The sequence below is a fragment of the Falco punctatus genome, assembly GCF_963210335.1.
Source record: "Falco punctatus genome assembly, chromosome: 2".
In the NCBI taxonomy this organism is placed as follows: Eukaryota; Metazoa; Chordata; class Aves; order Falconiformes; family Falconidae; genus Falco; species Falco punctatus.
In genome coordinates, this window is record NC_137581.1 from 24,636,815 (window position 1) to 24,651,439 (window position 14,625).

General features: G+C 39.5%; 1 protein-coding gene across 1 annotated transcript in view; it reads left to right on the top strand.

Annotated features, from left to right (window-relative positions):
* RXFP2 (relaxin family peptide receptor 2) overlaps positions 1-14,625 on the top strand; it is a gene marked incomplete at its 5' end in the record, with an annotated part of 76,856 nt that overhangs the window by 11,978 nt on the left and 50,253 nt on the right. Inside the window, 8 exon segments of the mRNA XM_080376087.1 lie at positions 2,914-3,090; positions 3,947-3,978; positions 8,545-8,766; positions 12,958-13,199; positions 13,202-13,223; positions 13,226-13,285; positions 13,887-13,899; positions 14,501-14,624. Coding sequence (XP_080232213.1) covers positions 2,914-3,090; positions 3,947-3,978; positions 8,545-8,766; positions 12,958-13,199; positions 13,202-13,223; positions 13,226-13,285; positions 13,887-13,899; positions 14,501-14,624 — 892 coding nt within the window.

Consider the following 14,625-nt stretch of genomic DNA (forward strand, 5'->3'; position numbering starts at 1 on the left):
TTATTCTGTTACACAAAACCACTTTTAAAGGTGTAATATTCTAAAAAAAAGTATAACCTTGCCAAAGTTGAACCTCACAGTGTTTCAAATGACTGTCTAAAAAATACTGCAGTCCTTTGCCAACATAAATCTTTAGAGCTGCTTCTTATTCTTATGACTCCCATGAGTTTAGCAAAATTCTGTCTTTCACTTCAGTTTTCCAATGAAAATGAAATTGGTTATTGTGAATGCACATTTATCCTAAGTATAACTTAGACTATATAGCTATATGTTGCAATTCAATGTAAAATCTCTATCTAGTGGCCTCTACTACTTCTGCTACACAGATTATGCATAAGAAACGCCAACGTATTAACCTATTATTGCTGAAATGGCTGGAGACCTGGGTTGTAAATCGAGACAAAATTACAACCAAGAAAAGGTTATAATCTGCTTTATTTGATATTTACATTCATATTCAAAACTAGGTCATAAATTTGGCTAATTTTGTAAGAAATAAATAAAGGAAGGTCAAAAAAAAAGATTAGCCCAGAGCTTAAACTCCCTTCTGCAGAACTATTACACAACACATGCATAAAAACACTTTCCTTATTATTATTCAGGGATTTTGAAGGCAATTACATTAAGGTCTTAATTAATACCACCTTCCTGGAATGTGATGTGCTCGCTGTGTTGTCAGTAAAAGAAGTATGAAAATAAGGCAGCAAAAGCCTTTTGAATATGCAAGACTCTCAGTCCTCAACACAGGATTTGTGTGAATGTATGAAGCCTCATTGGGACAGTTGCGTTATTGTCCATGAGGCATTCTTTACACTTAATGTAATTATTGTATGCGTAGTCACATGGCACGTTGTGGCAATTGTCACGATCCCTTGTTTCAACCAACAGAAAAAGAAACAGACACCCTGTATTATATCTGCCTTGTGACCACATCATGAGCACCAGGGTGCTTTTTAGACTCCACTAAACCCTGGGACTTGCAATCTGATCACAAAGCAGAAACAATGTAGTATGCCTGTATCTCCACCTGCACAGTTTTTTTCTTGTTGAATCCATCCCTCCTTCAGACTAGTTTTTCCCTTTGCAGGAAACCTGAGCAAAACATTTTGTTGCTGCTAAAATTCAATGTATTTATATTAATTAATAAAATTGTCTTATTTTTTTTAACTATTAAAATCCTCTAATTTAAGAATGATAAAATGTTCCTTGGTGTTATACATGTGATGTCTTCCCAGTGAGGAACAGGAACTCTTTGCAGTGGGACTGTATCAATCGCAGTGAGAGCAAAAGCAAAAAAATCTGAGTCTGAACATGCAAAATTTCTGCCTGGGTAGCACATCGCAGAGCCTTTAATCAAAGAAAATTCCATATTTCTCTTTTACTTTGTAATTTGCATGCTTTTAATTAAAGCTAAGGACGGTTTTACTTAACTAACTGCTTAGTCTTCTGTAGGTTTCTTTTGCACTGAATGCAATAACACACCTTGTTACGGCTTGGAAAAACTAACCAGGGTCCTGTGTAACTTCTAACACTAGAAAAATGAAAAGCCAAGTAGTCATACTGAAACATGAAATTAGCACTCCATATTAAACTGAATCATTAAGTACTTATTCTAGTATATATTTTACTTTACATGTTTCTTCACGGAAATCAAATTCGCTCGCTGCCTGCCAATACCTTTTCCTCATTAAAAGATTTGGGGAATTGTGAGTTTCTAAAATTGATTTTTAAATTAGTGAGTGTGAGCTATTACGTGCCTGTAATCTGTGAGTGTGCTGCACCTTGCCTGCCAAAGGTGAGGCAGGAGAACATGCACAGTCAAAGGCAGGACAGAAAGATACCCAGCAAGAGGGAGCTGCAGGTAGTGCTTAGGGCAGCATCACCAGGACAAGGAAAACTTATTCCAAGACTTCCTGAGGTTTACAACAGACATAGTTGTATGGGCTGAAAATCAAGGTCTCCCTCTGTCCCAGGCACTGTCAGGCTCCCTCCCTTCTGCGCATACGAGTGCTCAGCTTCACCTGGGTCCTCTGGAGCCAATACTATATTTTTCAGTTGGTTCAGCCCCCACACTTGAGGGTATTCCCTGTACAGTCTATAGAAAGATAGCTAGGGCAGCATCTCTGTGCTTTGGAGGTGAACCAGCCTCTCCCAGTAGCTGTCTGGGGAACTTCGGCACCTACTTGGAGATTTGAGACTGCCACTTCCCCTGGGAATAAGTGTGTCTGCATTAGGCTCATCTGCATATAAAGTAGTCACACTGCGTCTGGGTATAGGTTGACTCATTATCTAGCATTACATGTTTAGGCAGAAACAAACAGCTGCAGAAGATGTAGAAGCAGAATAGAGAAAGGAAAGCTGGAAGGAGAAGGGGAGCTGTCAGTGCTCATGACATGAGCGACATGAGTGATTGAAACAGGCTGCTACTGGCTGTGGAAGGAGCGTGGCAACTGATGATATTTGTTTAAAATGCTGATTTTCTGGCATGGTGAAAACTCATTCACTAATACCAATCTTCAGCATTGAATTGACTGAGGGGGGTGGGGTTAATGGTACTTTTTTATTTTTTTTTCACATTCTACCTATATTAAATGCAAAAGCTTCACATCTTTGTAATTAGGCTTCGATTCATCTCACCTCTCAGCAATTATTAAGTTCATAAATTATAAAGAGACCCCCAGGCAACCAGGTTCCCAAATTAGATACCTCAGCTGAATTAGTTATGATGAATCAGAGCTGAAATGATCCATGTTTAGCAATCACCAAACATCAGTGCCTGTACTGACTGGCTTCAAAGCGACTTATGGATAAAATCGAAGCCAGGAAATATTGGGTAAACTGAAGTACTGATAAAAGCTAATTTTTCTGCTATCAGAATTTTAAGTAAGATAGCATGCCTCCTCACCTATAAAGAGGAGAAAATCTGAGTCTTAGAATTCTTAAAGTTTGTGAATTGGAAGGGATGGGTGGAATACTCAGGGTGGATCTGATCGCTTTTGTTCCTTGTATTTCTCAAAGGGATCTGTCCAGCAACACAATTACAGAATTACCACGTCATCTTTTTAAAGACATGAAGTATTTCCAAGAGCTGTAAATTATAAATGAGAATTCCCAACTGAATTTAAAAATGCACTAATTTAGTTTGTCTTTTTTCCTGAAATAAAATATGAAACAGTTTGTCTTTCTTTTACCAATCTGTCTTTCAATCCACTTTTTCACTCTGAGGATCACATTAAAAGTCTTCAGCAGGTTCAGTCATTGCAAATAAAACCTGAAACATTTTACTAACATAATAGACTCAGTAATATCCTTTCTTTCCAGGAAAAACACTCATCAATTACATAAGGCATATGAAGTATTGATGGCTATTCACTAAAATGCTGAATGTACTTCTAATTTCTATTCCTTCAACACCCTAAGGTAGCAGGTCAAAATACACTAACTACAGCCATAGTTTGCTCAGTTTTACTGCTACTCGCAAATGATAAGTTTAGGAGCAATCAAAACACATGAATTACAAACAAATTACATGACAAGTACAGCTAGGAAACCTAGGCAGATAAGGACATAAATAAATTGTAACAAGTATTTTAGAACTTCTATAAAATACTCACTTCACAGGGCTGAGGATTCAGTTTTGTTTTGGTTTTTTTTTTACACAAAGCTCCTTTAATTTACAAAGGTTCACCTTATCTAAACATACATCTTACAATTTCATTGGATTCAAGGTTGAAAAGCAAGACTACAACATCTTTTTTTAAAACTTTCACGTTGTGCCATATGGCTTTCTCTTAAAAAGCTGTCCAAAAGAAGAATCAAATGTTATTTTTAAATTCACGCTCTTTTTCATTAAGCAAAAGGAAAACATTCTGAATTAATCTGAATGATTAATCTCAACAGCTTTCCTGCAACTCACTGTTTGGTATTTTTCTCCTGCTCTACACAGTGAAAAACGCTGTAAGGAAGTCAACACACAGGGTAATATTCAGTTCCTTTTTGTAGATCCCCCTAAGTGTCCAAGGGTGACCAGGAGATCAATGTGTCTTAAGTCATTACAGTAACGGCAAAATTTAGAAAATTGGTTTAGAAAATTGATGACAGTTGCCCACAGGTCAGATGTCTACTGCTATTTGATATCTGTATGGCATCCCCACTCCTGAAAGCCTTTGGTGTCTCATGGGTACTGTGTCATGTCTGCCTGCACACATGGGTTTCTCAGATGCACCAAGACATGCCAAATAATGCAAAAGTATTAGTCTGGAGAGCCATTCACCAAAGCAAAAGCTAGTCTAGGCTGAGATAAGCTTTTCTCCAGATCCCAGTGACTGTGTTCACCACTGACTTGCTCAGTTACCCATGTACAAGAGTCTGGTATCGTTGGAGATGCCCTCAGGTCTCTAATCCCACCTGGCTGTCACCTGCTAATTCATAAGGGCACAGGTCTCTTGTAGGTCTTGTGTCTTAGACAGCTGTACATGGACATCTCAGATGGGCATCTCCAGGGCACCTCAGATGGTTTTTGATGGATAACTGAGTCAACCACACAGCAGCTGTGCCAGCATAACTTCCCCTTCAATTCTTTTTCAAGTTGTATTACAGCTCTTTGTTTCCTTTTTATTCATAGAATCAAATACTGCAACTATCAATATTCTAGACCATAAGCCACTACAGGAACAAGACAGTAATCACGAGAGAGGACATTGTTTTGAAGCATGGATGGAGACAGGCTCTGCTACTATATAAACCTAGACCAGGGAGGGAAAGGGTAGTTATTTCAATCTGAGAGCACATGAACAGTGCAGATATGGTACCACCAGTGCAATAGTACCACCTGCCTGCCTGTCAAAATGATTGTCTGATCTGTTTCCAACTGAGAACATGCAGTACAGGAACAAAGAACATAAGACAGACATAATCACACACACACACCACCGCCCCCACCACCCTATCCACCACCCCCACTACCCCTACCACCCCCGCCACCACCACCACCACCCCTGAAATCTAACTAGGCTAGAGCTAACCAGAACAAAGTGAATTCAGCAATTATTCATTTTTCCAGAAGCCCTGATGACAGGATGACAGGTATTTTATTTCATAGGATAGACAATATATAATCAAAAAAAAGAGTTTTAAAGTTTGAAATCTCAGGGGTAAAAATGCCTCTTGGCTTGGACCAGGACAAAAGCCTAACCAAATCCTCAAATAAAATTTGAAATTATCTTCAAAAAGAGTCTCCCTTGTGTCCTCCTAGAAGTGAAATAGACAATGCAGCCGGGAATAGCTGAGGCAGGAACATCTACTAGGTTCTTTGGAAATGCAGGAATGCCGAATTAAGTACAAAAGGCATGTCTGCCCTAGGACTAGAGCTCTAGAGTTTACAGTTTGGGATTTATTTTTTTCTTATAATGAACATGAGCACTCTCATAGTGTTATTCATAGGTTTATAGAATCCTAGAATGGTTTGGGTTGGAAGGGACATTTAGAGGTCATCTAGTACAACCCCCCTGCAATAAGCAGGGACATCTTCAACTTGATCAGGTTGCTCAGAGCCCTGCCCAACCTGACCTTGAATGCTTCTAGGGATGGGGCATCTACCACCTCCCTGGCCAACCTTGATACAGCCCTAGCGGTAACACTGTTTGTGTGGGTCATAAGGCTTGGGTAGATGCTACACACACATTGCCGCATCTGTCAGAAGTCCCCTGCCGTTCTGTTTCTGGTACTCTTCACAAATGCAGAAGTCATTAATCACTTCTTCTATCAGGGCTTTCAAATTCAGGCTTTCCTTTCCCATTTTACCAGAATAATATGTTCTTCCTAAACCACCATATTTGGAATCCTTAGGATCAGTCATTTTTCTCCTTTCATCAAAATAATTTCAAAAGAATACAACAACCCAAGTGCCTTTTATTTAAGCAGATCATCTGACAGTAATTTTGTTATTCTTTTTGGTTCAGTTGTGATGTTTCCCTTTTCTAAAACATGATCAAAATATCCCTTTCATACATTCTCTTGCCATTGCTATGAACGAGTTTCAGGTGATGCCAGCTGCATTGTATGAATAGAATGGGGTTTGTTTTTCATGTTACTAGAGCATGGTTGACAAGATTTCAATTCCTGTCACTCTTCCAGTATTTCACACACCTTTTCCTAAAATATCATCTGTGCAGATATTGTACCAAATCCCTCGAAATGCTCTTGCCCAACAGGTGAGGTGAAAATGATACACTGCACTGCAGTCCAAGTGCGCCAGTACATGCACTGTGTGCCTACTGCAATGGACTCAGTATCGCAGGTCTCTGTTAGCATTTTTGCCTGTCGGGTGGTTTCAGTTGCCTTTGATTATGCCAGGAGTTTCTCCTCCTGTCTGGATCAGAGCTAATCAAATAACCTATTCTCGTGACTTATTTTCTTTTTCCATTAAAGTCTAATGTGCAAAACAATGAAGTCCTGTCACTGCTTCTGGCCTCACTGCATGTGCTAATCCTCCAGCACATGCGCTCCTGACACTGAATTTGCAGATTGAGGGTCTATTTGGATGCTGCAGAATGAAGCTCTGCTTTCAGACACTTCAGGAAATGCTTACTGAGGATATTCAGTACACAAAGTGTCCCTTCATGGCTCTATCACTATTAAGATTTTTATCAGGTTGAACACTTTTAAGGCTCTCAGTGCCAGTACTGGTTTTTCTTCCATGCGTCTAATATTATACAGATGTTTTCCTTTCACCAATATTTAATATCACATTCCCCTGATGTATGGAGTATATGTCCTGCCCAGCCAGCATGTCCCATTGAATCATGCCATGTCACAGACAGGGGAAGGGTTATGTTTCTCCATTATTTTGTTTTCAGGTTTCTTTTTAATTGTTGTTGGCATTCCTCGGGATCTGTTTGGATAGTCACATACACCCACTGTTGTCCTGTCCTTGTTAATACCACTGCAGAGCAGAAGTTGAAATTTTGTGTAACATTTCTGCTTACAGGTGTCCCCAGCTGCCTGCCTTGCACCTCTACACCCTGTACTTCCTTCTTTGCACATGACATGACCAAAGTGAGTTGTCCCATGGCACTGCATAATGAAAATTTTCAGTGCTCTGCATCTCTTTTGCCTCATGTAAGACAGCCTCCATCTGTGGCAAGTACACTACATCTGCCCTTGACCATACCCTTCTCCTTCAGTTCTGTGCTCCTCTGTCACTCTTGGAGTGGGAGGGAGGAACCTACCTGCACATCAAACATCCCTCTGTCTCATCACATGCTCATCATGACTGGTCCTAGTAGGTGCCTTTGGTCCCTAGGCTCCATTTATGGTAGTAAATATAACTGTTTAGCCTAGCAAGCTCACAAGAGATAAAAAAATAAAGCAGTATGGATATCTGCTTACGCCTGCATCTTGGCCTTCTTAATTTTACCTGTGCAGATATAACCTGAATGTTTTATGTGGTCTGGTTATTCAAACTAATATTTTCTAATGTTAAATTTTCTGATATATTTTAGTCTATTTTTCTAAAGATTTCTTCTCTGTGAGGCTCCATCTGTAATCAGCAGACAACAAGAAACCTTGTCTCCGCTGACTCTAAAGGAAACTCAGCTACAGTGAGAAGGTCTGATGTCAGGTGAAACAAAACCCAACCCAGATGCCTGAATCTATAAAATCAAAAAATAAAATAAATTTTCAAAAATTCACCTTGGTGCTTTGGATGCTAATGGAAGAACACCCAAATCACTCTTCAGTGATTTGTACTTCTAGTTGTGCACACCACTGCTGCAGCTTCTGCTGCTGGGCAGCTAGTCCCTATGGTTTGTGTAGACTCCAGAAACATGACAACATATTCAGCCTGCCTCAGCCTACTAGACTGTCTGTATGTCTGTCCTTCCAAAGGGAGTTTTGTCTGTATTGTCTACAGCAGCTTCTTCCAGTAATCTCCAGTGTCCTTGTCTTTCCTCAGCTGGCCCTCAGCCACCTCCCAGAACTTTGGATTTCCCATCAAAAGCTTGCAGGTCAATCTTACCTTGAACAATGGAGGGGAATTCTTGCTTCCCCAAGGAAAAGCTGAGACAATTATACATTTTGCCTTCTTGTCCTGTTTCTTTCTCTCTTCTGATTCTCGTAGCAGAAGCTGTTTTTCATCTCTGGGTTTATTAGTGCTTTTAGTTCTGTGACTCCTTTGTTAGTCGGAAGGCCCTCTGGCCAAGGTTTATAATAATAAGATTTTAAATCACACTGCTGTGAGCAGCTGAGCTTAGCACCCAGGGAAAGAGACAAAAACATGTGCAATCACTTCTTGTGCTTCCCTTAATGGATATTGCATCAGGCTGTTGTTGGATGGTGTAACTACAAAGGGAGTTCAGGCTAAAGGCACATGCCTACGACACAGTCATCCAGTAAAAAGCTCAGTGTGATCAGTCCTACTGAATATAGTTGGGATTTTTCTATAACATAGTTTCTTCTAAGACCTATGATTTGAGAAACGGCTTGTTTATGTAATTCAGAATTTTGCAACTACAGAGAGCCCTATTTCATATAGTTGATTTACAGATCATAACATCTGCAAAATTTACAGATACATGGAAATGATTGAGATTCTAAATATAAATGGAAGAATGTTTCAACACATGAGGAACCTCTCTCACATGTATGTATGCAAAATAAAAGAAGGGATAATTGAGGGGGTGGGAGGTTTATATAAAAATGTCCAAACCATCCCGGGGTGTTGTTTTTTCATATTAATTCCACTGGTAGCTCAACTTCTGCAAAAATAGATGAAAAGTTTCACTACTTTAAACAGAGAAAAGAAACATGCTTTTCATTTTGTTCCCTCATTTCTAGATCATATCACATCACTTCTTCTTCTGGATGAAGTGGAATACCTAAAACTGTTTGCTTACTTGGGAGCTACTATAGCCTTAAGCTTACCAGGCAGAAGGAGAATACCTCATTCATGTGCACCGAAACTGGGAAGTGAGTTTAAGAAACAGAAAAGTGATTATATTTTGGACATGAAAAAAAGCTATATATGTTCACAGAGAAGACAGAACATGTGCTGGATAGACATCTTAATTCATTGTCACGAAACATTTCTTTTCCCTCACAGTACGTCACAGCTACTATCCCTGAGCTGAGGCAAAGGGCTTTAGGAGTGTCACACTTTCACATTTAATAACAACTGGGATACATATTTAAATGCCTCTTGCCTCTTTATATAATGCAAATATCACTCGATGAGAAATCTTCAGGCTTCTGATTTTGGTCTTTCAGTCTAGAACTGCTCCCAAATATTTGTATTTGCTTATTCTATGCCATGAATGTAAGCATCTTCTTCAACTCTGCAATGTTTTTTCTGTCTTTACTTCTGAAGAGCTCATATTACGCTCTTTCCTCCACTCTTTACTACTTCCTGAAAAATAAAATTCAAACCAGCTACCGTCCACTTACTTACCAGCAGATGGTGGATACAATTAGTAGGACCACATCAACATGCTAAGTTTGATGTATCACTGTTCATATATTTCACAGCTATAATTATATCACATCTGAATTTTATTTGCAGATTTATCCTTCATGTTTTATTTTGTATAGAGGAACATATTTTTAAATCTGCAGAAGTCAATGGGATGTAAGGATACATTTCAAAACAACCCTGCTCTTGTAGGCTTTACTGTATTAGAGCCCTTATGTCCTGTCCCACAAGCCACCTTTATAAGACCACTGCCACTGAGGCACAGAACTATTTATTTGAATAATAGTCAAGGAATTGAAACATTTAAAATATGATAACGATTTTTTGCCAAATTTAAGTCATTCCACAATCTGTTAAGTCAGGTAAAATCCCTCTGCCAGGGCAGTAAAAGATCTGTTTTTGAAGCACCTTACCATGAAGTACATCTACCTTGCCCTGGTTTTGGCTGGAATAGATTTAATTTTCTTCTCAGTAGGTGGTGCAGCACTGTGTTTTGCATTTAGTATAGGAACAATGTGGATAACACACTGATGTTTTAGTTGTTGCTAAATAATGTTTATCCTAAGTCAAGGACTTCTCAGTTCCTTGGGCCCTGCCAGCAAGAGGGCCGGAGGAGCACAAGAAAGTGGGAGGGGATGCAGCCAGGGCAGCTGACCCAAACTAGCCACAGGGGTATTCTGTACCATAAAACATCATGCCTGAGCATGACACCTGCATACTGACAACAAAGACTAACAAAGCAAAGTCCTTACAAGGTTTGTGAAAACAAAAAATACACCAGCTATGACCACTCCTTTTAAACTGTACATGAACAAAGGTCAATGCCCTAATTGCATATTACAATAACCTGAAGGAAATCACAGGTGATTCTGGCCACTACCACCAGAATTTTTACTGGGGTCCAAAAGGATATAAGCTGCAACCAACCTCCTAGGTAAATCCTCCCTTGGTTTAATACTTTTTATAGCATAATACTCATATGTACTTGGAATTATTTTGTGAAAATGTCTTCTATTCTAGCTCCTTGCACCTAATTGCATAGCTGGTATGTAACTGTGATGTTTGTGTTCAATGAGCAACATTGCAAGTTTATTTCTTTCAGCTGCTTCAAGAAGTTTCACTTATTGCTTCTATGTACTTCACATGCAAATGCACATATTGTTAAAAGACAGGATTTTGGAAATCTCATCATCAGAATAGCATCATTGATTGCAGCAGAAAATGAGATGTGTACAATGTCTCTCAAAATTCTGTAAGTATTTATTAAAGGTTTTCATAATGTATTGACTTGATTAGTAAATTAATAAAATTAATACAGTATTGTATATGACATTATCTCACATGATATATAATGTATACTGTTATGTATGTTCTAATAATGTCAGTTTGCATTTTGGACATCTACTAGTTTCAAAACATTTTAAAATATTGTGCATTATCTATTTTTATACTATTTCCTAATCACTTAAATGAAAATGAGTTTCAAAAAATAACAAAGGTCCTTCAATTCCTTGATTTTAGGCAGTCAAGATGTGTAGAAAGCACCTATGAAAAGTAAACATTTTACTTTATTAATTACTATTATTCTGCACTGAAGATTATGGCTAGGTTAGCTACTGTTAGACTACTTGCTGTCTGAATTTATTCTCTGATGTGTCAAATCATAATCTGAAGTGGTCAGGTAGTTGGACTGGATGATCATTGTGGGTCCCTTCCAACTGAAATCTGAATAACAATGAGGTAATGCAATCACTTAGCTACACTGTGTGTACAACTCAGTGGTTTGAAACCTTTTCATTTTTATAAATGAGTAGAATCGTAAACATTTAACTTCTACTCGGTATAGTCTGGATTGCAGAAAATGGTGATATTACAAACAATATGGGATGAAACTTAAAGCATAGCTTTATGTGCATTATACTGGCAGGGAATAATGATTAAACACACACATATATATATATAAAAAACAATCTGGAAATTAACAGAGTAAACCCCAGAAACTTCAACCTGAAATACATATGAGATGGTTGTGCTTCACCTCAGAGCACTCACTCACAACAAGGACTGAGAATTAATCAACTGATACCAAAATATCTTCTCCCTGACCCACATTTGTGGAGCCATGAAAGTTATTTTGCCAGTACATATATGTTTAACAGTTATTCCTCCTTTCTTCTCTTGATATCAAAAAGATAAAACTATCTTAGGATTATGCTGAGTAGAAAGTAAAAAAGGCAATACACATGTCAAATCAGATTAACGTAGTGATTTCCCATCAATAAAATGTTGATGTTGCTCTTTCCACTTCCTTTAGTTTGCTTCCATTCTTGTTTCTGAGCAAAAGCCTGTTTTGGGTTGTGGTGGGCTGACCCTGGCTGAACAGCAGATGCCCACCACAGCCGCTCCACTGCTCCCCTCCTCAGCCGGGCAGGGGAGGGAAAATACAACCAAAGCTTGAGATGAGGGCTGGGGCATCACTCAGCAATTACTGTCACAGGCAAAACAGTCGACTTGGGGAAATTAGCTTAATTTATTGCCAGAGTAGATTAATGAGAAAAAACCCAAATCTTAAAAGCACCTTCCACTCACTCCTCCCTTCTTCCTAAGCCTAACTTTACTCTTGGTTTTTCAACTTCTTCCCCCTCAGTGGGACAGGGAATAGGGTCAGCTCATCACACATTGTCTCTGCTGTTCCCTCCTCCTCAGGGGAGGGTCCTCACACTCTGCCCCTGCTTCTTTATTGTGCAAGTCTCCCCCACTCCCCCTTAAATACATTATCCCAGGGGTGCTGCCTCTGTTGCTGGTGGGCTCAGCCTTGGCCAGCAGCAGGTCCCTCTGGGAGCCGGCTGGCCCTTGGGCCATGGGGGAAGCTTCTGGCAGCTTCTCACAGAAGCTGCCCCTGTAGCCCCACCACTCCCCAAACCTGCCACACAAACCCAATGCACAGGTACTGGGATCTTGGTATAAATGGCTCCTTCAGTGGCTCTCAGATACTGATGGGAGACTCCACTCCACGGAGCTGCCACCTGACAAACCGTTACAAGCCTTGCTCTGCAACGCGGCACAGTGCGGTTGCAATCCAAGCTGCACAGCTTGCGCTGCACGTGTTCTTCCCTCTGCACTTTGGGATGAATATTTATACAGAATCGAGGAAGGCAGTCTGAAATGAACATATGCCTCAGATCAGTTTGTCACTTTGCTGGGGAATATGTAGTTCTTTTCATTCTATGTGAGAGTCCTGCGGGTGGTTTCTGCTTCGGATTTACTGCAGCATTTCTAGTCAGGAGACCAGATCTCTGTAGAATCACGAGCTTACTCATACTGTCCTTTAACTGTGTTTCTATAGTAACTTCTTAGAACGTACATCTTGCTGTGTAACATATGGCAACGCGTGATATGTGAGCAGGCTGTGTGACACTAGGCAATATTGAGGAGCTGTTTCTAACATTAAATGGATATCTTTGTACTACAAACACATTAATGTAAAAATTATAACAAAATATTGGAAGAGAATGAAACAAAGAAGTGGTCGGGAGCAAGGGAAGAGAGGAAAGAGCATTTCAATGCCGTTTGTTTCAAATCTTGTTTCTCCACAGGTGTGAACCTGCTAGCCTCCATCATCATCATCATGCTTTCACAGGTCAGCATGTTTTGTTACATTCAAAAAACTGCCCTTCAGATATCAGAGATAAGGAGTCATATATGCAGGGATGTTGCTGTGGCCAATCAATATGTTTTTTAACAGTATTCACTGATGCAACTGCTGGATTCTTGTCTTTGTCATTGAAATCCTCTCCTTATTCCAGGTAGAAATTCCAGGTAATGCTGGGGAGGGAAGATTTAGTTTGTTAAAGATTTAGTTTAAAGCAAACCAATTCTGCCAGAGGAATTCTAGTTAACCATTGATGTAGAGTAAGTATCACCCAAAATATTTGACTTTTTCTGCATTCAGAGATTGAGCTTTAAAGAACTGACATACAAACTCCAAGATGTATGTAGGTGAGAAGCAGAACCAGTGAAGAGGTTCTCCTCTGCTACAACTGCAAAATCCTACCGTAATACATATGAGTAAATCCATTAGTTTGATCATCAGGAAAACAAAACTACAACAGGAGGGTCTTGAAGCAACCCAGACACCGCATATGTAAGTGCAGGCAATGATTTCCAGGGGGTCCCAAGGAGGATACAGCCCCCTCCTGCCCCTGTGGGACAGCACATACTGTCCCCTGCCAGCCCCCCGGAGGAGCTCTGCAATGTTATAGCACTCCATCACAGCACTGGTTCTGTGCAGCCCTGCTAACCTTGCAGCTGCTGACAGATAATACAGTCATAAAAGCATCCTGCTTTTCCATTATAATTCTAGAAAATGATATCTCATGTTTGTAGAAAATTGAGTAAATAATTCTCCATAATACGATAGGCATTAAAGAAATGTAGGAAACTGTCAGTCGTTCTATGATAAAACCTATTTAGCCTCATTGGGATGCGTAACCAGGAGAAAAGTGATTACATGTAGGTTGTAAAAAATAAAACATGGCCATCATGAGGATGTTCAGAAGATGTATGACTCTGGCTGGCATGGGATTCATGACGGTGAGGTTCTATATACAGCCCAGCTCATGGCCCCCTGAGCAAGTCTATTCACCCCTCTGCACCACAGGTTCCCCTCTGTAGAATAATAATAACAACAGCTTTTGTAAAGGCATTTTGAAACCTACTGATGAAACTGCCATGTAAAAATAGGTATGGGATTTGGATTTATATTAAGTACTACCCTAAAGAGAGATGGACTTCAGCTCATATTTACTGCTTTTACTAAATTCCAGTAGATGAAAGACACTCTCTGATGAAAAGCTCTTTTTTTCTACTTTCTCATGAAAACCCAATGTGAACTCAATGAAAACCACAATGAGCAACGCTGATTTCAAACCCCTTTCTTGTAAAAATAATACTATGGTAGCATTCTGCAAAAGATGATATAAAGTGATGTCACATAAAGTAAAATAAAGGACATAAGGTAGTAATAACATAAAGACACGTTTGCTTCTTCAGCATTCCTACAACAGAGCAACAAAGTATCTTACCTTTTTTCCTAGACACTGTCCCTTCCTGGACAATCAGATTCATTCTGCCAATACAGAGTGCATCAAACCTGTTCT